At 42.7% G+C, this 24,886-nt stretch overlaps 1 protein-coding gene across 1 annotated transcript; it reads left to right on the top strand.

Annotated features, from left to right (window-relative positions):
- Positions 1–1,132: 1,132 nt before the first annotated feature.
- SLC6A4 (solute carrier family 6 member 4) lies at positions 1,133–24,842 on the top strand. The gene is made up of 15 exons (XM_090122329.1): positions 1,133–1,709; positions 2,470–2,831; positions 8,280–8,893; positions 9,587–9,721; positions 10,459–10,678; positions 11,105–11,243; positions 11,624–11,758; positions 13,551–13,654; positions 14,339–14,466; positions 14,771–14,883; positions 15,607–15,738; positions 16,823–16,922; positions 17,258–17,358; positions 19,370–19,537; positions 20,251–24,842. The coding sequence occupies exons 3-15, from the start codon at positions 8,434–8,436 to the stop codon at positions 20,323–20,325; spliced, it is 2,010 nt and encodes a 669-aa protein (XP_089978455.1). The 5' UTR covers positions 1,133–1,709; positions 2,470–2,831; positions 8,280–8,433; the 3' UTR covers positions 20,326–24,842.
- Positions 24,843–24,886: the final 44 nt, after the last annotated feature.

The following is a 24,886-nucleotide window of genomic DNA, read 5'->3' as shown; positions in this document are numbered from 1 at the left end:
GTCTGGCTGTTTTATAAGATCTCTGTAAGGGGGAGTAAGAAGGGAAATACGTATGTCAAAGAGCAGAGTTTCTGTCTTGAGAACTCCAAGGGCAGCTGAACAATTGGCTTTAAGGCTGCTGATCATGACTGTCTGTAGTTTAAGGCATAATGCAAGCTAAGATGTTCTGTTTTGCTGCCTGGCAAAAAGGTTAACTTAGAGTGAGAAACAAGAAGCAATTCTTCACCTCTGTTTCGGTTCAGTTTGGTTGGTTTATATCCTTTGCATGCTCCTAAGAAGACCTTTGGAGTTTGGTGGAAGCTGGGCAGCTAGCAGATAATTTCCTCCTCCCATTTCTGCCAATAAAACCATGCAGTGGCAATTCAAAGGCAGTTCCTATGACACTTGGAAAATATTGACGGATGTTATGAAAGTCAGCTAGAGTAGCTTCAGTCAGGAGTAGGAAAATAACACACTGCTAATTCAGAAAAGGCAGTGGCCAGGGGAGAGGCTGCGTACGGTGTTGGTGTGTAGATTCGTGGCATCAGATTTCCCTTTCTGAATTCTCTCAGCACAGTTCTGATGCCAACAGAACACCCCCCAGGCTCCCCAGCTGCCAGGTGGACATCCCAGCATGTTCGCTTAGAAATCAGCAAGGAAGGACAATCAGAATTTCTTTTATCCCAAAGCCAAATGTAATAGCTTCTAAATGCGATCTGGCTCCTAACTGAGCAAAAGATAGCAAAGTAAATAATTTAGGATTTGTTTCGTGTTATTTGTGAATTGCTCCTATCCTCTTATTGGCGGTGAAGCAGAGACATGCTCACAGAGCTGGTGTTAATCTCTTGGTGCAGCTGGTATTGCTGTTGTTAGGTCACTTTGCTGATGATTCCCATTCCTCTGCTGCTATACTGGTGGCTGGAATTACTGCTGCTTTACCTGGGGAGTGCTGTAGAAGAATTTGAAGTTATATCATGCGTGAGGTCCAATTTAATGCTTTTGATCATCTGTACCTATCCTAAACCACAGGATTTTGCAAAGATTCCCTGAAATTCAGTGCAGCACCTAAAAGAATGTCACGTGGGATAAGTATGTTTCATAATGGTGATGGGTCAGCTGAAGTCTGAGGTCTGTTACTTGCATTATGCCCCGAAGGCTCCAGGCTTCTGGCAAGAAATTAAAGAACAACAAACAGACACTGCTGCAGAAGACATTAATAAAAAAAGAAGGAACTGAACGGCCAGCATAAGTCATGAAAGGTGGTTCTGTGCTCTTAACATGCTGTTTTTCACATTACAGCTTCGTATATCCCACAAAAAATGGTTGAACACTCACACTGGGTGCCACTGCTAAGAGCAGATGAAAGCGGAGCAGCTGCCTGCTGGACGTTACGCAGCTGTGCTCAATGTTCCCTGAGTGGGAGAAGGAGATGCAGAAGCCTCAAAGTTACAGCACTAAGACTTTAGGAAGATGCAGTTTTGCACAGAGGTGGTGTTTCCTGCAGGAGGGAAGACGAGATAACAGGTGAACATGTGTTGCAGTCTCCCAGCAGAGTGAGATGGAAATCTGTATGAAAAGGCACAGAGCCCTCATCCCATCCCTCCTGGGGCACAGCACTGTGGTCCTGCACTACAGCACTGTGCTGTGACCTTTAGAGGGGTTTGGTGGGTAAGATGTGATGGTCTTTGTGCTCAGCAGGACGGGACAGAGAGGATCGTGGATGATTGCAGGTGAGGACACTGATTTGCTCTGCAGCTCAGCAGAGTTTACCACCACCAAAAGTGTTTGCATTGGAAGGAGCACAGCAGGGGAGTATGGTGCAACAAATGAGCTCCCTAGCACTATGTGAGAACAGCAAATAGCTAAGGCAACAATGTTAATTGACGAAACGTTTTTGATGCACTGCCACAAGAATTAATGGAAAATAACGAACTGTTTTGATACGTTTGTAATCGCAGTACCGGAGCCATCCTTGAGATGGTGCCAGTGACACAGTGCTGCTATGGAGAGGGGACCCGAACGAGGAACGCGCTAATTATAACCCTGCGCTTTTCATTTTTAACAGTTTTGTGTTTTTTTCCCCCCACGTAATTGTTTGGAACGAGTCTCTCAAGCTGGCAGCCGCTCGCAGCACCGCGCTGCCGCTGTACTGTTAACTCTTCTTCCTCGTCCCCGCTCTGCTTCTCCCCCTTTCTTTGTCACACCAAACTACAGCGCTGTTTCGTTGACCTGCGATCCACGGCCCTTTAGAAACAAAATGTAAAGTTGAGAAGGGAAGAAATGCCGCTTTAGTGGGGTGGGTTTGGTGGTGGGGTGAGCGGCAGCCCGGCGTGGATGCACCACAACACTTCCTAAAGGGTTTGTGCTCAAACTGAACTTCTTACCATCTCCTCGTTAAAATGATATCAATGCGTGGCAATTACATTCCTTCCGAGCTCTCTTAACGTGATGATAGACATCTCTGTCCTTTCTTTCTCCACCTGCAAGCAGCACCTGGCCCCATGTGTGCTCCCTGTTCCAGCTGTCACAGCACCGCTGAGCCGCTCCCCTCGCCCTCTGCCTCCATTGGATCACGTTCCTTCCAGCAGCTCAAGTGGAGCCACCCACCTCTAGGAGGAAAACCGAGCTGCAGCCCTGGTGAAACATAAAGTTTATTTCACTAAAGTGACGCAAAAATTCTTAAAGAGCTCTTTGGCAGCAGATTATCTGCAAATCAGACCATGTGAGGGGGACTGGTGTACAAAAAGCTCCCCGAGGTGCTGCGCTGCACACAGGCTGCGTGCTGGGATCTGCAGCAGATGTGGGTGAAGGAGAGCTGAGAGGAAAGCACTGCACACCTGGGTGAAGGACAGGTAAGGGAAGGATCGGTGCTTCTGGTGTGAGATGCCTTCTGGAATCCAGGCAGGCTGTTAGGAGGTGTCTGAGCAGCCGTCCTGCACACGAGTGTTGTTAACTTGGACTTCTTGTTGCCTCTTTTAACTCTGTCTCTAAAGTCTGAAATACTAACAGCAGCCTGTTGGTTAGCATATATATATGTGTGTGTGTTCATTGTTCCATCTTTAACTTTTAAGTCTTGGAGTAGCTCCTAAAGCAGAGTCAAAAAGAACAAGAGACAAAGCTTTGCGTAAAGCAAAGCTATGGAGTGTGGATGTGGGGTGAAAGTTTGCTTTGGCTTTTACACTGCTCGTGTCTTTTCTTGCTTTTCTGCAATGTGCCCCCATCCTGTGCAGGCACTTGTCTGCACTCAGGGCTGTGGGGAATGGGACACCTGTAGCACTGTGCTGTGCCAGTCTGGAATCTGAGGTTCGGCCGCCACATCAGTGCATTACTAAAGCAGGATTTATAGAACAACTGAAAAAAATAAAAATAAAAAAGCTATAAAGTATAGCTTTATACATATTCTGTATAAAAAAAAATACAGAAAAGCAGCAGATCTGAAGCAGAAAGAAAATAATAAAAAAAATTCCTTGCAAGCTGTTATTTCAGAAGAATAAAGGACGCTTTAGCAACTACATGAAATTATGCTTTAAAAGATAAACTGTTCCAGTGTAGCAAATTATCTGACTCGATGGGACAGATTTATTGCGAGTGATGGATCTGAGGTGTGTGTGCTGTGAATGTATGCACAGTCAATCAAGTTTACTGCTGAAAGCTGCTGGCTCGCTGGGTTTGTCTGCGCTGTGACACAGAAGTTGGGTGAGGAATGCAGCGTAACTGAATGCATAACGCCTGGAGGAAGGCATGTCTTGGTGTGTTAGGAAGCCTGGGGAGGGGAGGACAGTGCATTTATGGGATTTGGGTTCTTTGGAGAATTGCTTGTGGCATTTTTTGAAGCTGTCGGGTGTTTTAATGGGGAGCTCTTATCTTCTGGTGCTTCTGATGGGTGGTGATGGAGCGCAGTTTTCTTGGAGAGTACACTGTGAGTTTGGCAAGTGCTGTGGTCGTGTTGTAATGGAACAGGGGGTGGTGAATTTCAGACTGTTACACAAACCAGCAAATGCTGCCTCCAAACTGGAAATTTAATAAAAGCCCCAAATTATTCCCACGCACACTGCGTATTTAGTCCCCTTCCTGCTTCTCTGGAAGGAAAGATGAACTGCTGAGTTTTCATTAGGGACAACATTAGAAGCCTAATGAAGTGCTTACTGCGTCCCATCCGATGCTGATGTGTTAACTCTGCTCCACAGCTGTGTTCCTGCAGCTCTGCTGGCTGTCAGTTTATGTCCTTAGCACCAATGCAGTGCAGTGCAGCCGTCTGCAGGACAAGCATCTCCCCGATTAGGGTTAGGGTTAGGGGCTGCAGCTCAGAGAGATCCATTACAAAGCATCCATCTGGAAGCTGGTGCCTGATTCCTCCTCGCTTCCTTTAGGCAAAAGCATGACAACCATAACAGTGTGCCTTCTGGCATGCAGACGGCCTTTCAGCTGCAGTGCAGAGCAGGTCACTGTGCAGAGCAGCGTTATAGAGTGCTGCTCTATTTCTTTGCTGATATTTGCTCAACTCTTCCTATGAGTTGATATAAATAATTTGAGGAAGAATGCAAATGGATTATCGCTCCCTCTGTGCTTATCTGTTTCCTTGCACTGCTTACAGACACTCCTGAGCCACAAAATGCGTTTTCCTCCCCTCTCTGCTCCTTAAATGACAGCTGGCAGTTGGGCACTATTCACACTACCACACAGTGTCTCCCTTCTCAACAAATTCCTACAGGTAAATCCTCTCTTTCCTGCTGACTCCTTAACTTCAGGCTGAGACGTGGACAAGAGTGTGACATAAAACTCCCAGTCCAAGTTGATATTTCCCCAGTACTGCCATTTTTCAAGCCTTACTTTCACATCTAACCCGTATTAAACCGTCTTGGGAATAGCTGAGGTCAATGGATAGAACAGTGCCTTGGATCTTTCCATTTACATCCCTCTGCCTGTGTGAGCTGCATCTTCTTTGCACGGTGCAGTGTGCAGTCATGCAGCCACGTAATTAACAGTCTGATTTATTCTGTGATGGAAGTAAAGCTTAGCTCAAGTTAACAGAAATCATCTCAGACTTGATGCTGTTTGCCAGCAGTACAGATTAATGTTTCGTCATGTAGTTTAACTCTTTGCAGGTGTAAGTGGACAGGAGGAAGGCAGCAGTATGGCAATAACGGGGTTTTCCTGTAGGAATGCAGCTGTAAGCCAGGTGGAGGCTGTACACCACCGAGTGCTGATTTCAAAAAGGCCCATCAAGAGTTAGTTTTCTCCTTTAAAAATACAGAGTACTGGGAAATAATTTTGTATTAATGTGCTGGAAGATTTGTTTTACTGCACGGCAGAGCACGACAGGGATTCCCACATTGCCACGAGAGGTCACTGCGTGCCTCAAGAATACCCAAAGCAATGCCCAGCTCTGTGGCTCCCCACTCAGCAAGGATCCGGACCCCAGCACAGGGGTGCTCCTCTGGGATTGCTTTGGGAGAAGCAGAGGAGTTGGCTTTGGGCATCTACTGTTGGCTTAAATCTAGCTCTGAGTGGGAGTAACTAAAAATTATCATGTAATAATTGGTTTATGTGAACTGCGTTGGTGGCTTGAGTCGAGCTCCATGAAGCACATAGCCTCACTGCCCAGTTTAGCCCAGTGTGGTTGCAGCATGTGTAAGTGTTTCTCAGGGCTGCTCCAGGCAGTGCATGTGGGATATTAGGAATGATTTCTTCTCCAAAGAGAGCTGATGCAGTGGCACAGGCTGCCCAGGGAAGTGGGGGAGTCCCTGAAGGTGTTCAAGGCCCATGGGGATTTGGCACTGAGGGCTGTGGTCAGTGGACACAGTGGGGATGGGTTGAAATTGAGAATCTGAGAGGTTCTTCCAGCCTTCATGGTTCTGTGGTTCCATGATTCTGGCTGTGTGCGGTTTTCCTGTTTTTTTTCCTTCTGCACTAATTATGTTGGTGATAAGAAGGCAGTAGGTATTTATGTCAGAGCAACCTTTGCAACAGCTCAGATAAAAAATAGGTAATAAACTGTTATTCCTTTCATTATTCACTACAGTAGTGTGTCCTACGGGTCCTGTAGCAGCAGAGAGATGGGTGCATGAGGGGCAAAAGTGGGCAAAGTCCTTCCTTGTTAGCATAATTTTCCTGTTTCCCTACTAATCCTAGCATACTTCTCAACTCCAAGAACTCTACTTTTGCCACTGCCACCACTCTCTGTAGCAGCATACATTCCCTGCTGTTTGTTGTTGGTTCTTTTTTAAAGGGTAATGAAATCTTACGGTTCTGTTTCCACGTGCCAGCTCTGAGAGCACTACTGCACAGCTCTGGAGCCTCACTCCAAAGATTTCCCATGGTTGATGGTGAGCTGGAATTTACTCTCAAAAAGGAATAGTTCAAATTCCAGCAGAAGCCCCTCGAAGTTCACCAGTCACGATGCATAGCTGAGGTTCAAACTACTGAAAATTTCACAAAAACATGTCAAGTGATGTGATATTTCTTTCCTGTGGTCTGCAGAAGGAGCTTAGGTTTGGATAAGACAACAATCTTGATTGTCACAGATCCAGGAAACCAACACGACATTCAACAAACTCCCCTCAGGACGTGCCAGAAAGTATTTATGCATTGAAAGAAAATGTTTTGTGAATACAGTAAATGGTATGGAAAATTCAGTCTCACAGATAATGCAGTTAAATCAACATCCTTTACTGTTTTCCCACTTATGAGTAAGAGGTATAAAGTCCAGAAGGGCTCAGGTTACTTTTCCATATTCCTTACTCTTAACATGCCATACACGAGGGAGAGAAGGGTTGGGTGTGTCCTTTCCTAGGATTTTTCTGTTGCTACCAGTGGTGGTAGAACAGTTCTATCTACACAGGCTCTTTTGGGACACTGGGAAGGTTTTGGACTGCAAAGACACTCAGTTTTCATAGTCCTGCAGGTAAAACAGACGTTGCTGTTCTCTGACACGTATTTTTCTGGGGTGCTCTGAAGATGTTTCAGTCTTTGTGATGATTAACTAATAGCAAAGTACTGCCGTGGTAATAATCCAACATTCATGATTCGTTGCTTGCTATAAGGTGAAAACAACATTATCTGGGTAAGCACAGAAAGTAAGTGTGAGCAACCCAGAGATTTCTGAAGTAATAAAAACATCCCTGGAGGTCATCCTGCTTGCTCTCCAGCTCGATAACTTTCCTTTCCTTTCTGCTTGCTTGCTTGCGAAGAGGCTTAGCAAACAATCTCTGCACAAGACTAAAGGCTGGGAAAAACCTGTGTTTTAATAGCTCTGGCAGTGAGCAAATTCCAGCAATGAGCAAATAATATTCCCACCCTGCTTTGGTTTTTCCAAGAGTCGAAAGTGAAATAATGCTTATTCTTCCGCACGGGATGTTGCAATCATATTTACTGCGGTGAAAAATGCTTTGAAAAGGAAGAATGAGATGTAATTATCATCGTTTACTATGTGGGGGCATCATGTAGATGGAGTAATGCTTTGCAAGCCATAAAGCTGGGTTGATGCCCCAGGGCACTCGCAGCACAAAGGATCTGTTTGCATGTTTCATTGACTGAGGACTTACAGCACCTGAACAAACCAGCAGAAAAAAGAACATGACCCAGAGAACCACAGTTTTTTTTGCAGCTCTTTTTTATTCTCAAGGACCAATTAATTGCTTTCTTTCTTTCCTTATTATTTTTTTAATTTTGGATTGTTTTCTTTCCTCTGGATTACTCTTCCAGCCCGTAAGAAGAGAGCAGGTAAAGCCAAGGCTGGGATTTGCTGTAGGAGCGGTGCCCACTGCCCTTCCAGAGCTGGAATCCAGACAGTGTGAAATATGGCTTTATTTCCCTAGGGAGTTATGCAGCATGGGGTCTAGCTTTGTCCTAAGCAGACCTAGATGCTAGTTCCTTCTGAGTCTAACCAACCTAACTGAAATCTTCTATTCTTCTTTTCTTTTTCTCGTGATTAGCGTTGATGGAACTTTCTAAACTTTCATTTAAGCTTTCCAGATCTGCTGCTAAACATGGCAGGGATGTGGGATTTCTGAAGGAAGATGATCATGGAATGTAATTTGCACACCTGTTGTTATTGAAGTATTTGTTTAATTATTTCTTGTTTCTTAATACTGCTTCCTTCCTTTCTCTGCACGCAGCTTAGAGTTTCGCTGGTTCACTTCTGAATGGATTATCTGCTAAATAATTTGTATTTCATGCAGTAATGGTTAACTATCTCCAAAAGTATTTTAATCACAGGAACTGCCCAAATTGTAACATGAACGCTACCAGCATCAATAAGCTCTGTAACAGAGTATTCTGTAATGTGTCTCATTTCTTAGATGGTGTTCGTGCCTTCAGTCTGATGGATTTAAATATGGAAGGGAAATTCTGAGAGCACTGGGAATACACTGGAAATAAAAGCGTGGGAAAATAAGCTGAAGGGGGACTGTGTGCTGCTGCCTACTGCAACTGGGCAGGAGAAATCTTGGAAAAATGGAAAAAAAGGCAACAAGCAATGAGACTCAGCCGCTGACTTCCAAGAAAGATATCTCAGATTGTAATGAAGGAGAAGATTGTAAAGAGAACGGACTGCTGATCAGGAACCCTAAATCTGCCCTACGGCTCATGGAGGATGGGAATAAAATCCATCCTGGCCAGGGAAATAAGGAGGAGGCAGCTCAGATCTCAAATGGCTATTCGGGAGTTCAGAGCTCCGTGCCTTGCAATGGGATGGGAGAAGTGGAGGATGCACAGTGCACCAACCCAGCAGCCACAACCACCACCACCACCACGTCCACCACGTGTGGAGCAGAGGGCCAGCAGCAGCTGATGGAGTTGGAAGACAGAGAGACCTGGAGTAAAAAAATTGACTTTCTGCTCTCTGTCATTGGATATGCAGTGGATCTGGGAAACGTGTGGAGATTTCCTTACATATGCTATCAGAATGGAGGAGGTCAGTGGCCAGTTCTGTAAGCTGTTCCTTAACATTCAGCTTCCTTGCTTACTAATGAATTAGTTTAGTAGTTTATTTTAATATCATGCATGACATAGCAGTAGCAGAAAATTAATTACTTTTAAAGCAGACTGGAAAACTTAAATATACTAATAAGATAAATACTAATAAGATATAGAGCTGGGCACTGGTTAGGTGCAGAGTAATCTGAGAAAAAAGATTCGAGCCCTGTCCCAAGGAATATTTAAAATAAGATAAACCAACTTGTCAAAACACTCCTCAGGAAAGCTGGGACTGAGACTCACAGACGTCCCAGCCAAAATATAAATCTCCTCAAGGAGAGACTGGACAGAAAAGACTTCTGCATCCCTGATGCACTCAGGCGTTCTACCAGAGAAATTCATTACTGTGTCTGTATCTCATCTCACCTCGTACTGTAGAGGCAGTACAGTCTTTGTGAATCCCACGTAAACTTGTTACAGAAACATGAGAAGTTTGGCCTGAGTGTCACTTCTAATTCACACTGCTGTGAAGTTAGTTGTGAGAAATCCCGTGGTAACTCAGTATGGCACACTGGCTAGGGAGGGGATATGCATTTTCCCTGGGGAACAAAAGGAATTGTTTCAGCACTCCATAAACTAGTGGAAGAGAAGTCCTATGAAGAGTTATAATGATCTGCTTTGTCTCTTGCAGGAGCATTCCTCATTCCTTACACAATTATGGCCATCTTCGGTGGTATTCCTCTCTTCTATATGGAATTAGCATTAGGACAGTACCACAGGAATGGGTGTATTTCAATTTGGAGAAAAATATGTCCTATATTCAAAGGTAATGAAGGGAAATGGAAAATTAGAAGGAACTTTTTGAGTAAGATCTTCTGATAAAGATGTATTTTCTAAAAAAAAAAAAAAAAAAATCTGAAAATAACAGAGCAAAGTAAGGCTAGAACAAAGTAATTCTAGTTCTACACACAATTTTGGCTTTACAAAGAAAGTTTTCATAAGGCTTTATGTACATCTGTAGATGTGTGTGTGCTGCCATGCATATGTATGTCACACAACTCTCTGATTGATTAGATAGAGGCTGCTCTGAATTAAGCTTGAAGAAAGTAAAAAACAACCCATGTAATTGAAGAAAAAAAAAAAAAAAGCACAGAATTACTGAATCCTGGGCAAAATTGAGAACAGGAAAGAAGAATTTCCTTACAGAAATAGAAATAATGTAGTAGAATTTGTTCAATGCATTTGTTATTCTTGCTCCCAGTGTCAGAATCCTGGTCTAAGAGTATCAGATGGTAATTTCTAAATTCCAAATTTTAGGAGCAGCTAAAAAAAACAATTTAAGCCTATACTGTCTATACTGTCTTGATTAAGAATGTTCTTCTGCAATCAGAATATGAGTTTCTGAAGCTGTAAGAAATTCCAGTGTTGTAGATACATGACAGGGTACACGTACCTCCTGCAGAGCTGCCTTCATGGTTACTAACTGTGGGTGATGTGAAGAACCAATTCCTTCCTTTTTGTGGCCTGACACTCACTTCATGTCATTATTTCCTAACCTGCTAGGCATTGGCTTTGCCATCTGTGTAATAGACCTCTATGTAGCCTCCTACTACAACACCATCATGGCATGGGTCTTCTACTACCTCGTGTCCTCCTTCACGACGGAGCTGCCATGGACCAGCTGCAATAATGCATGGAACACAGGCAACTGCACTGCCTACTTCAGCAAGGACAACGTCAGCTGGGCCCTGCACTCCATCTCTCCTGCAGAAGAATTTTATACGTAAGTGCATGTAAGTGAGGACAGTAACATCAGACAGAATGGTGAAACACATAGCAAGCTTTTCTTTGGAAGGGGAGAAGAGGTGTTTAGTAATGGTACTCTTTTCTAAACTATTCAAGTAACTAAATACCTGTAGGGGGATGTAAGCTTAGGGTGTGGGGGAGGGTACTCTGTATTTTAGACTGCAGGTTCCCAATTGTCTGGCCATTATCAACTGTCAATATTTACCATTTATCATCACTGGTGTACTGTTAATATAAGGCCTGTAAGTTAAGAAAAAAATCCAAAATGGTATGACTCTGAAGTCTAATTATCAAGGCCTCAGGACTACTTGTAATGCTCAGACCACAGTAAGGGACTGCTCAAAGCATACTGAACATATTTGTTACAAAAATATCGACACTGTGTTTTTCTTTCCTCTTTCAGCCGCCAAGTTCTACAGGTGCATAGGTCCAATGGGCTGGATGACCTGGGGGGCATTAGCTGGCAATTGACCCTCTGTTTATTGTTAATCTTCATCATTGTATACTTCAGCATCTGGAAAGGGGTCAAAACATCCGGCAAGGTGAATGCAAAAGCAAGACAAATCACTTGGTACAGTATAGCCTAGCACAAGTTCTAAAGGAGCCAATTAACATGACAGTTATCCCAGACTGTCTTCAGGGCAGGGATTGTAGCCTCATTTATTTGGGAAGCCCTTGCTGCAGATAACTGCTACTGTTACCCAAGTAATACGTAACAATAAGTTATGCCACAGTTCTGTGCACGAGAACACAGAGAAAGCATGGATATTTATGTGCAATCTGCCCGTTTACAGAACTTTTGAGAAGTTCCTATGAGGGTGTTATAAACGCTAAGAGTTACCATTTGAAAGTTATCATAAATTCTTCTCATCTCTTAATTTTGTGCCCGTGGCAAACACTGTCTCAATGTTCTCCCTGGCAGGTGGTGTGGGTGACAGCCACGTTCCCTTACGTCATACTTTTTATCCTGCTAGTGAGAGGGGCAACTCTGCCCGGTGCCTGGAGAGGTGTCCTCTACTACCTGAAACCTGAATGGCAGAAGCTCCTGGCCACTGAGGTAAGAACACTACAAAATAGTTGGGGCTCACTTGTAGCCTCTCAGCATGTGTACCACATGTATAAACTGCAGTGTGTGCTTTCAACATAGAGTATGATTAAATAGATGCCTTAGCATGGACATCATGCTCTCGTTCAAACAGTCGTCCTATTCTTTCCATAACTATATAGATATTTTTAAAAGATTAGATGGGGTTCCTGGTTCTGATCTGCTATTTAAGTTCATTGTGAATTTAGCTTGAACTACCAGTGAAACAGCAAACAGCCCAGCACTGTGCAAGAAGCTACAGTGATTGCTGCTACACAACAGCACAATCCTTGGCAAATAGCTCTGAACTCTACCATCTGGATGAGCTGCAGTTGTTTTGATGGTGAGGGGATCATTACATGCTCAGGCAGACTTTCCCACACCCAATGGTGTCTATAGTTACCAGAGCTGAAATTTAAAGTCTCCATCCTGTGACACACTGACAGATAAGCCCAGGGAGGGTCTCCTTAGCTGCCAACTAAAGCATGACTTGGTGATGAGTGGACATGGGCAAGTGCACTGGAGAAGCAATGCATCAGTTGGGTCTGCACACCCCACCAGGGTTTGAAAAGAAAGGAAGGATGAGGACAAGACTGAGCTAATTAAAAAAAAAAAAAAAAGCCAACCCATTCCACTATCTGATTCAGCTCTGAACTCTGTGGATGACAAGTAGTCCATCAAGCTGGAGGCTGCACTGAGGTCCCTGTATAAGAAAGTCTCTAGTGGGGAGAGTGATGGAAAAACCCCAAAGCAATAAATACTACAAATACAAAGATTAAAAATTCTAATGTTTGCAAGTCTGCTGTTCCCCAGCTGATATGGAGAGTTTTGAATGAAAAGGAAATGAAAAGACACCAGTCTCTGATAAAGCAGCATCTTCAATAAGGGACCACATCTTCTGAAAAAGCAATAAAGGGCATTGATATTGTATTGGATGTATCTGAAGTGAGGACAGCAGATCACAATCTGTGTGTGCTGGACGATGACAGAGTTCTGTCTGTGGCTGATACAGGATGGCCTCACACGATGGCAGAGTATTAGAAATGAGTGGTAATGAACTCCAGGTTTCAATCAAAAGAGGATAAACAAATGAGGACTTTCACCTTCAGAAAAAGAGCTGATATTAGCACTTTAGGAGCACCACTCATTAAGGCTGCAGCCATTCTTCAAGTACAACAAGCTTTTCATAACAAGACCATCACACTTGCATCTATCATGGCTACAACAAAGCTGGATGGAGTCCCTCGAACTGCGGCTGCATCCGCACTACAAAATGCCTAGGAACAATCTCAGCCCAGAGGACACACAGCCAACACTGAGCTACTGCACAGCACACAGAGAAAGATGGGCCAAGTCCACCAGCAAACCATGGGCAGAGCTCTCCATACGTTGCAGAAGCTGGGGTAACCCAATTACAGGCAAATCATCTGCGATGCTGGCAGAATGGATACTTAAAACGTGTGAAGAAATGCAACAGCTCTTTATCCGTGGTAAATTCTTTTGATATAAATCCTAATTGCATCACCAGTGAAAACCAGAACAGCAAAGACAGCCAAACTATAGTAGATATTAACACCTTTCTCAAATCTCAAGAAAAAGCTCACATTCCAACATACTTCCTCACCAAAGTGTTTGTTAGACCAGGACTAGAACATAAGCACACAAGTGAAACTCAACTTTGCATGGCTAAGTAATATTGTGAATCTGCCAAACTCATCCTATCTGTCTCATTACCTTTTTTTTCTTGATTTTTATCATTTTTCAGGTTTGGGTGGATGCAGCAGCTCAGATTTTTTTCTCCCTTGGCCCAGGTTTTGGGGTCCTGTTGGCTTATGCCAGCTACAACAAATTCCATAACAACTGCTACCAGTGAGTTCTCCCTCATCTTATATATTAAATTCAGCTTTACATAGGTGCTGGTTTTTATGAAAAGGAAATAGTGCCAGTGAAAGACACTGAATTGTCAGACCTTTGTGCATGCAAACCAGACAGCAGTTTAACAGAACAAAGAAACTGCAAGCCCAAGCATGTTCTCTGTTGTGCCTACCTTAAAGAGAAGTAATCTCTACCAGTGATGGCAAGGAGGCCAGGATGTAAAACCTGCCACAACAGAATGGCACAGCTCCCTGACAATCAGATGAGAGTTGCTGAATCTCAGTCAGCCAAAGTGTGACTGTAGATCCCTGAGCTGAAAGGCAGTTTGTAATTGTTTCCTTATACAAACAAACAACTGTTTATAAAATTAAAGAACATCTTCTTTCTTTAATATTCCTAAAGCCATTCCTGTCATTTTAGAAGTCTGGTATTTCTGCAAGCACAAACCCAACATATAATCCTGTGCCAGACTTATGTTACAACCTGTCTGAAGTTCTTCCTTAGGAAAAACAATGAGAAGTTGCTTTGTCGTTGTTTTCCAAAATCCACTCCTTGCTCCTTCCACTGCATTCCCCAAACTGCTGCAGGAGTGCAGCTCAACCACTGCCCCCACCTGGCAGCACGCTGCCCTCCCCAGCAGATGCTGATCCCTGATGTGAGCTGGGTGTTCTGTTGCAGAGATGCCCTGGTTACCAGCACTGTGAACTGCCTGACCAGCTTCGTGTCCGGGTTTGTCATTTTCACCGTGCTGGGGTACATGGCTGAGATGAGGAACGAAGATGTGTCGGAGGTTGCCAAAGACATGGGTAGGCTTTTTGACTTCTGAGAGAATGTATCTTGTGTATTCTACACTGAGAGACCTAACAACTTGAATGAGTGGATAAGATTGTCAAATATTTGGTGTGTAATTCAGGATAGATAGTGTCTTCTGTTATGATAAAGGCACTGTTATAAATGCACAGTGCAGTTAAATACTATTCCATAATGCCAGCATATGTTCTAACTGCACACTGGGACATAGGGGGAGAAGCCTTCTGCAGGAAAATGGAACAACCTGTCCTCCCCCCAGCAGCACTAACAGGTCTCTCTGTTTCTCCACTCTAACACCAGGACCCAGTCTGCTCTTCATTACCTACGCCGAAGCCATTGCAAACATGCCTGCCTCAACTTTCTTTGCCATCATATTTTTCTTGATGTTGCTCACGCTGGGATTAGACAGCACGGTGAGTAGGCAATACTTGAGAGAGATGGATGAATGATGTTTGGTGTATTCCTTACCCCAGCCAGCACCAGGAGGAGCAGAATTACAAACACAGGGCTGCCACCAAAGGGTTGAATGCAGGACTGGCATCTCCTCGTGCCTTCTGTAAGATAGGAACTCTTCCTCCAATTTCAATGACAGAGAAATGGAGGCTTAAATAAGATTAAATGATCTGTCAGAGTTGCACTGTGATAAATAGTAGCAGACCTGGGAACACAGCTGAAGCACGTGATTCATGTACTGTATGCAGCCTTATGGGCTCCGTCTGTCCTGTACTGGTAAACTCACAAAGCAGTGAATGAATTCCCATTTGATACTCTTTCACACGAATTTTATTTAAATGGTGGAAACTGGAGGAAGCTTTCTTCGCAGCACTGCAATACAGAGCTCTCCTAAAAACTGCCATGTGAATCTCTTTTACTGACTGAGAATCAGCTCCTTCTAGGAAGGCTCAACACAGTGATTGCACAATGTTGGTCCTACTGAGCCACTTCCTCTGGATGATAGGCACTTCCTACTGAAATGGAAGACTAAATCGCTGCTTAAAGAGCTAAACAAATTCTGAAGAAAGTCTGAATTGTGCCAACTCTACAGGAAGAGTAAAGCACAGTGTTTCAATGGCTTACAATTCCTCTTCCAGGTAAAACTGCCCTCTGTTCTCCATTAATTATTGCATGCTTTTCAGTTTGCAGGATTAGAGGGAGTGATTACTGGAGTACTGGATGAATTCCCACACGTCTGGAGCAAGCGCAGGGAATTCTTTGTCCTTGGTCTGATCATCATTTGCTTTCTGGGGTCATTAGCAACCCTGACATTTGTAAGTATTTCACCCCGTCCTCAGCTTTCCTCACTGGCAGTTTCCTGCAGATGACATCTTGGAGAGGGTCGTATTTTTGTTTTAAAAGAGATTCAAGAAGTGAGATTGAATTTCTAAATGTGAACATTATCTCTCACTAAGAAATGTGTTGCAAAACAATTCTATTGCAATTCAGCATAACTGCTGCACATCCCAACTGGCTCAGCCACTGCTCCAGCTGCTACGTCAGCATGCAGGGGTGCCTTGATGCAGTGTATGTGCTTTGCTTCTCACTCCCCCAACCTCCATGTTTAAAAATAATGGATTGTTTCTTTCATTTTCCCAATGTTAGAAATATATACTGTATTAAAAAAAAAAAAAAAGAGCAGCCAGAAATTATCCACAAGAAATTGCTGTAATTGACTGTTGTTGAACCACTCTCTGGGAATTTCTGCCAAATGACCTGAATCTTCCTCATCCAATCAGGCTGGAAAGCACCACCACTCACTCACACATCGTCCCTTCACGGCTCGTGGGATTTCATTTTCACAGCAAGCAAAATTCTGAATTATGAGGATGAAGGGAGAAGGAAAATGCACACAGGTTTCCTGTTGTGTTTCACTTCATTGCTCATTTACACACAACCCCCTTCTCATTGAGAGCATTTACTGTAAAAGTGGACATAGTTCCTCTGTGAGACACAAACTCTTCCTCCTTAAGCTGGTTCTAGGTATCCCAGGTGGTAAGAAAGCGAAGCAACACCCGCTTTGTTTCCTGTTTGGGGGCTATGAGTCAAGTTGGAGGAAGGTGACACAGGATGCATGCACGCTGTCACACTGCACCAGATCCCAATTGGTCATTAAAATCCAACGAGAAAACAGCCACGAGATTCAGTTTTAGCTCTTCTGCATGGCAGCCCCACTGCTGGACTACATCCACGCACAGCAACAGCAGCACAGCCAAGGTCTGCACAGGTCACAGTGCAGCAGAACTCACACGTCTGTGAACGTTCTGCTTAAGATGAAGGCAATAATAAAAAAAAACAGCATCCCAGGGCTTCCACCCCTGAATCTCTGGGTCACTGACAGCACCGTGTCCTTTGCAGGGAGGCGCATACGTGGTGAAGCTGTTTGAAGAATACGCCACAGGCCCAGCTGTGCTAACAGTGGTGTTCCTGGAAGCGGTGGCAGTGGCCTGGTTCTACGGTACGTGCATCGCTGCTGGGCCCCACTGAGCCACAGCTCCTCTGCTTCTGCACACACAGCATCACTGATGTCTCAGGAAAACATTTGCTTTTCTTTCTTTTCCCCTCCCCACAAACTTACTATTAACTAAATCTGTAAGAACAACTATTGATGGCTCTGAGAGAAGCAGGCTAACATCTGAAAGTTCTGAACGACCTCATTACTATTAAGGGTTCCATGTAGTTAAGGCACAAACTGCACCTCAGGCTGGGCCCTGTGCTGCCTTGCTGTGCACACATCTCTGTGCGAAGGACTCCTTTCTGCTGTCCCCACTCTCCTCTCATTTGTCTCCACAGGCATCACCCAGTTTTGCAATGATGTGAAAGAAATGCTGGGCTTCACCCCAGGCTGGTACTGGCGAGTGTGCTGGGTGGCAATCAGTCCCATCTTCCTGCTGGTGAGTTTTCTTCATATCTTTTTCCCCCTCTCCCCCCCCCGTACAACAAAATTACCATTGAACGATGCGGTTCCTTAGACATCTCAAAGCTTAATTACAAAATTCTCTTAGGAAGCTCTTTAGTAACAATTCTTGTTAAAACAAAAATGCTTAATTAGTGAAAAATCCAACACAGTGCTGCAAGGTCTGGTTACTAAATCGCAATTCTAAGGGGTTTGGTAGACCAGCTAGATAAACAAGCCTGGGTTTGGAATAACTCCTTCCCCCCTCATGGACAAAGATTACTTTGTTTTGTTGTTTTACGTTTGCCACAGAAAATAAAAGATGGTGATGAAACAGTGCCTGGGAGGAAACCCAAGATAAGTAAACACAGGGACCCAGTAACTGCTGACTGACAACTTCAGTGTATCCCACGTAGCGTCTGCAGCAGTTAATTACAACCATCGTAAATCTATAATTTGAGATTGGAAATCCTGACCCTATGTTTGATTTAGCAGTACTATTGATAATGTTTTAACATCAAGTGTTCATTTCCTGCTCCCCAATGGGTTTGTGCTATCTTTGATAGTTAACCGGGAGCAGAGCAGGTCAAGATGGAATTTATGAGCACCGAATGCAGATTAAAGACCTGCAGAGTGAATTCTAAACTCTGCTGTAATGATCAATGCATCTCTAACAGATTTTTATTTTATTACCCACAGAAAAAGAAGGAAAAAAAGGTTATAAATAAAAGCGTTGCCCCAGAAATGATTTTTAAACTCCTGTCCTCTTTGTGATCCCGAACCAGTAAAATAAAGCAGACAGCTCTGGTGCTGTGGTTACTAGGCACAGCTATTTGTGTTTTCTGCAGAAGTTAAACTAAAGTAAGGAAAGCCCAGAAGGTACCGTGCTATTTTGCTATGGAAATTTCAGTGGTACTCCTGCTCTTCTGATGCTAATCTGGAAAAAAGCACAATTCAGAGATCCTTCTGAGAGCAGTCACCAACATTACTCACGTAGCATTCAGCTGCAAAGCATTTGTTGTTTCACAAGAAATCTCACAGTCATGAAGGGAAAGCAGAATAAAGAAAATGAATCAAATTCTGAGTAAGACTTAATTATGTGATGTTTTCCTCCTGGGAGTACATGGGGAAGACTTAATGGCAGTACTGAAAAGCAGGCATGCTTTGCACAAACCCTGCAGTGCTGTGACTTCATTGAAGATAAGGAACCCTGGAGTTACAAAGAAGTGCTTTATTCTAAGAATATTCCTTAGGGACCCAGACCCTTAGGGAAGTTGCTCACTGATAAGAAGGACACAAATACAAGCAGTGTAGCTGGCACACTGTAAAACACATGGAAGATGTAATGTTTGTCTAACCTTAAAAACCCACTCATTTATTTTGATTATACATAAAAATAAAAGCCATGCTCAGATTATAGGGCAAGGAAATGCTCACAGCAGATACGAATAAATGATAAACTGTAGTGAAGCATTTCTTAATGCATCATTCTGAAACAGTCAGAGGTAGGAAAGAAATCATACAACAGGAACAAACTGGGAATCATTAAGATGTGTCTTAGAGAAAAAAAATTCCTTCTCTTCCCATATAATTGCTTAATTGCTATACCACAGATTACTTTTCCCCCCACTCGTTTCAGAGTGCACAACTGCAATAGTTGTAGAACTCAAATGAATGACAAAATACAATGCTGTGTTCAAAGCTGGAATGTCAGACCATGCTTCTCAGCTTTCAGTTACTGCTTGGGTTATGTCCTTGAGTTCCTGAGCAATTCTAAATTTCCTTCAGTCTTGATATCAAAAAGCTTTTAGTTTAATCTATATTAATGTCATCTGAGATTTTTTTTGGGAGCGGTACGCATTTAATCCTTCTCAAGCCCTGCTCTGGTTTTTCTTGGTTTATTTCTTTTTTTTTTTTTTAAGTTTAGTTCTATGCTGGCACAGAGAGTTCCCTGAAGGAACAGCGTGTGCTATTAAAACATGTTGAAACTTTTCTTGTTTCCTTTCCAGTTCGTCACTTGCAGCTTTCTGTCCAACCCCCCCGAGCTACGGCTTTTTGATTACAACTATCCCTACTGGACCACAGTAGTGGGCTACTGCATAGGAACCTCTTCCATCATCTGTATCCCAATCTACATGGTTTATCGGTTGATCATCACACCTGGGACACTGAAGGAGGTATCCAGTAGGCTCTTCTGTGTCTGTTAGGAAGGAAATTATTTCTATAAGTATTGTGTGTCATTTTTTTCTAAGATTTGATGCCCCAGGCTGTTTGTTCCTAGCTTGCTAACAGCTAATTGTCTTTCACCCATTTGGAGTGATTTATAAATCTCCCAGGTCTCGCTGAGGGGGCTGAGATACATTCACATCCACTTATTGAATCAAGTGTTTCTTTTTATGCTCCGCTGAACTGGAAGCTTTCCCCAGAAATCACACGTGTGAGCCAGCGACAGATCGGGTCCCTCGGGTGTGCTTACAAGAACAAGTTTCTTTTTCTGTCCCACACTTAATAAGGGTTCTCTGCCATAAATCCATGGTAGCTTGTGATGCCATTTTTGGTATTTCTTGTAAGTTCCTGTAAATACCAGTTCTGAGAGAATGTGTTCAACAAACTCAGAGTGCCCAAGTAAAGTCCTGAAGCATGAGTATGACAGCTGTCAACCTTGGAATCAGATTGGATCTCCTACAAACAATTAATAAGTGTGCACTTCCATAGCACCACTGTGCAAAAGTAACATAACCCTGCAGCATTTTTGCCTTGTAGCTGTAAGAAGCAGTAAGAAGTGTAACTCAAACCAGTCGTGCTTTTATTGCAACCAGTTGGAAAGGGTTTTGAAATGTTATTTATTAGCTATAAAATGAATGAACTTCTAATGATCTCTTTCCAACAGCGTATTCTGAAAAGCATTACTCCAGAAACAGCCACAGAAATTCCTTTTGGAGACATCCGCATGAATGCAGTGTAAGCTAACCTGGTTTCTGGGGAGAGAGGGGAAGCACAGAATCGAACTTTCCACCCAAGGAATTATGTTTCCAGCTGAGATAACAACGGGATGAGTTTTCTGTGGAGGTTCTGACAACAGACATTTGGAAACATGATGCCTCCAGCACATCTATCCAAGCAATTCAGTGAAACCTGCCGTGCACTTCTAACCAGACTGACCTGAGAACCAACTCATTCTGGAAACACGAGGATGTCTGTGTGTGTGAAGACAGCACTGCTCCATGTGTGGGCACCAGGGCTGTTGCAGAAGCCTCTCAACAGGATGAGCAGCAGCGGTAGGATTAGGTTTAGAATCTCAAGTCTGTGGCAGTTCTCCTGTATCTTCCTCAATGTGATCGTTCGTACTGGGCAATGTTGTATTTGCTTCTAAGGTTCTAATTGCTTCAACTACATTGAAAAATACAAAAATATTTCCAATAGCCATATATTACTCAAGTAACACAGGGTTTTATAAACTAATTAGTAAGTTCTCCAACTCCTGGGTTTGTAGTGGAGTCGTCAGAGAAAGAGGCAGCAATCTCAAGCAGCACTACACACAGCTCTGCACAAATCAGCACGCACATTTGGGAACATTATCCTCCTCATTTCATTTGTAGATCGTATGTTTCTATTGTTTCTTGTTTAATACTACAAAACCAGTCTTTGTAATGTGGGCTTCATAGTCAAGCAACAAAAAGGTTTCATGGGTCATCTGACAAGCACTGAAGCTGCTAGCACAGCTAAGCTACATATTCACAAAATCCTTGTATTCACAGACCGTGCTTTTACACCCAAGGAAACTTTATACCAATAATGAATTACTTTGAGTTCAGATGTCAAGAAGTGGACTCTCACAGATTTGCTTTTCTTTGTTGACCTTTTAAATTTCAGTTCCACAGCTAAGATTGGCCAGAGCCTGTGGCTTTCTCTATTGTTTCCTGGTACAGACCTCAAGTTTAGAGCAACCCTTTTGGCTGGCTGACAGAAGTATGTTTACACAAACCTACTGCCAAGATTTACTAGCTCCTATTCTTATAGGAATACATTTGGGTTTTCACCCTGAAGAATAACAGTAGGGTTTTTTTTTTCTTTAACAAGCAGTTGAGTTTATCAGGAGATTCTGGTCAGAACTGATTGTATTAGATTTTGAAGCAGTGATGACATACAAACTAACTTCCATGAACGTACTAACCTTGCCATATTATATCTGTACATATGCCTCCAGCAGTCTACAGCTGCTCTGTAGACTGACCATCACTGCCAAATCACTTGGAGGACAGCAGTTTTGCTGTAGTTACGTGGGAATTTAGATAAACCTGAGTAGTCATCATTTATGTAAAGACAGTGCATTTCCACTCTACCACATAGGTTATAAAAGTCTAAGAAAAGTAGAATTAAATAGAGCATAAAAGCCTCTTCTGCATTTCATGGTTTACTTAGGAAACTTACTGCTACAATTAATGACATGATACGTGCACACATAGCAGCAGGCACTGAGAAACCCACTGAAGAGTTTACATCAGTACAAAGCACATAAGAAAGCAGGGGAGGTGATTCAATGATTGCCTTCTGAAAGCACTCACCTCACTTCCACCACTGCTACTGACCCGAGTTCCCTTATCTTTAGCACTCCATCCCAACAAGGAAATAACCCTAAGGAACAAGAACTGTTCTGTGCAAATTACAAACAAAGGCCTCCTGCACTATTTTTTAAAAGGGAGTATGTTCTTGCACTGCCACCAGAAAAACATAATAAATTTGTCTTACTGGATGCTTACTCATACAGAATAGTTTTGTAGGTTAGCCCTCCTGGCTATCTGAAAACTACTTCCAAAACCATCTTCATGGTGAGGAAAAGTTCATCTAGATATGCACTAAGATTTCAAACTGCCAATCAGAGAAAATTACCGATTGTTTTTAATAAACTTTTCTGTTATGAGTAAAAAAAAAACACACATGAAATGTCAATGTAAAATGAACAATGTCTGTATTCAGTATTAAGTGTGGGAAATAAAGGAGAAAATACCACACACCTCCGTTCTTCAGACTGGTGCCCAACTATTGCCATGTATCTTTCTCCCTCCATGCTTATTTTCAGCAGATATATCTCACTGACTGATTTCTTGCCAGAGTTGATGCTGTTTCCTATTAGGCTCATTAAAACATAATCTTACAGTTCCAACTTTTAGCAGTTTTTGCACATCCACTTGCAAAAGTCTCTTCAAACAGACATTCTGCTGCCCTTTATTAAGAACAGTGATAGTACAGCAGAATTAGTTGAATTAAACATCAGCATTGTCTGCATCAAAGCCAAAGTTCCTCCTTGAGCTCTTGCAAACAAACTGAACTGTTACTCCTACTGGAATAATTTGCAGAGTAATTGATAACTGCTAAAAATCACTGCTTCTTAGTATGCAATACTTCCAACATGGTCTTCCTTTGTAATAGCATTTTAAATGGCAGAAGAGGCATCTGTATTGAGACACTACATACAGTGCCACACACGCTGCCTCTCTGGGAGATGGTAGCACAAAATTCTGATGAGCTGCCCAAGAAATGCCATGTTTTTCTAGTGGACTGAGTCAGCCAAGAAGCCCCAGGTTCTCTCAGTTTGAATTTCTCAGCTGAAAAAAATCCAGATAAACACACCCTGACTCCAGATGTACTGTAAGAGATGAAAGTTTTTGAAATCACCTGAAGACAGACAGAAAAAGTAATGCAGATAGCAAAGCCACAGGACAAGAAGCATTGTTAGAAATAGGCAGCACTGAAGATCAACAGTGACACCACATCTCCAGCCTCTTTTCACCAGGACAGTCCAGTGCAGGGTCTGTATGGGAACAGAGGGTAAGGAAGCCCTCAAGTAAAATAACAAGTTCTCCCTTCCCAACTAGCACAAAGATAAAAACCATCTGTGTTTTCACTCTAATTAAAGTGAATTAGCAAGGTGGTTCAGTTTCAGATGGCATATTGGTTTCAGCTTTTCTAGATCTTTTTCTTATAAAAGTTCATGTTATCTCTGATAATTTTTTTTGTCTGAAGCTCAATTAATTAGATACCAAATGGGCTGCACTGCAATTCCAAGTGTTAGAGGCAAGGAAATCCCTTCTCCTCAGCTCACGTTCTGCTTATCTGCCACACCAGTACACCCCACTCTATAATGACCACTGAAAAAGGAGTTAATGAAGTTGCTAATGTAGGAAAGCATTCCTTTCAAGCAGGAATTAAACTGGAGTTTTAGCTGTACAGAATTAGGCATTCCCTCCAACTTGTACATGGATGCATCTGTATTAATTTATGCAGCTGTTTAGTTACAAGTGTTGCAAGCTGATTGTAAGTTATCAGTATGTGCCTTGTACTGTAAACTGTTATTGTAATAAATTTAATAATCATAATCCATCTGTAGATGTCTCTTGTGCCTCTCTCTTATGGGGAGTTTCAAGCTGGCCTACAATAGATCCCTTTTTATTAGAGCAAAGATAAAAATGCCAAGAGAAAGCAGTCCGATTTACTACATCAGCACAGAGTCTCTGACAAAAAGCAGAGTATTTTGTTTGCTCTCTGAACCCCATCTACTGTTAAATACTCTGCTTTCATTCTATTCCAACAGCAGAACCAACATGACGTTTGTTTAGACAGAATATCAAAACTTAAATCATCTACACTTGGAGTAAGTGCCTAGCTACCCAATTAAAGCAAGTATAAAGCTCGTTCCACTTCAGCTCTTTAACAGGCATGTTTTGCATTTAATTGTACTGACATTTTAACTCAGATTACCAAGTTTGCTGAACAAAATATCAGAGAAAATACTGGAGTTGACTGACGATGACAGCTGAACAAAATATTAGAGAAAATACTAGAGCTGACTGATGATGACAGCACACACAGAACTTCCCAGGAACTCAAACTCTGTCTACATTTTGACTTGAGATCAAGAAAACAAAGACTGTCTCTGTTTCTACTATTGAGCTCCTACCGACAGGAAAGATGGTTTTGAAGAGAAACAGAAAAAGGAAAACAAACATTGTATTTCTTTTCCAATATCACAAAGAAAGGGTAGAAGATGGAAAGAAAATCCAATTGGTCCTACTCTGAAAAATATGCTTTGTGACATGTCAAAAAGGAGGCCAGAAGTTTTGGCAGCACTTACCAAAACTATGCTACAAAAGTACAAATGACTCAGCTGTTCTTCCTACTACAAACTGCTGTAGTGAAGTGAATCACACCATGTGCTTTCCTAACACAAGATATTTCAAGTCTCCCAAGAAGCAGGAAATGACCAACTTAGAAGATCTGTGCTATGAAAATTGTATTTGCAAAAGCCCCACAGAAGTTTTTAGAAGGATCACTGAATCAGAAGTTTATTGGAAAATAAAATAATTTGAGGTGATCTGGAGGAGAAAAGACACCAGTCCAACATCTTAGAATACTGTACAGGAACAGGAGCAGCCATAGATGCAAAAATGAAGAAGAGCTGCTTACCTCTGAAAGGCCTCAAGTAGGCAGGGATCTCCAACAAGATGCCCTCACCTCCATTGCCAGCC

This window comes from Phasianus colchicus, chromosome 21 (genome assembly GCF_987193195.1).
Source record: "Phasianus colchicus chromosome 21, bPhaCol1.hap1.1, whole genome shotgun sequence".
NCBI classification, from domain to species: Eukaryota; Metazoa; Chordata; class Aves; order Galliformes; family Phasianidae; genus Phasianus; species Phasianus colchicus.
The sequence above is the reverse complement of the archived record's forward strand: the minus strand, read 5'-3'. Positions and strand labels throughout refer to the sequence as shown.

Coding starts and splice junctions, on each gene's coding strand:
- SLC6A4 (XM_090122329.1), top strand. CDS start 8,434: ATGGAAAAAAAGGCAACAAGCAATGAGACTCAGCCGCTGACTTCCAAG. Junction 10,679..11,104: donor CCTGCAGAAGAATTTTATAC/GTAAGTGCATGT, acceptor TTCCTCTTTCAG/CCGCCAAGTTCTACAGGTGC. Junction 19,538..20,250: donor CACCTGGGACACTGAAGGAG/GTATCCAGTAGG, acceptor TCTTTCCAACAG/CGTATTCTGAAAAGCATTAC.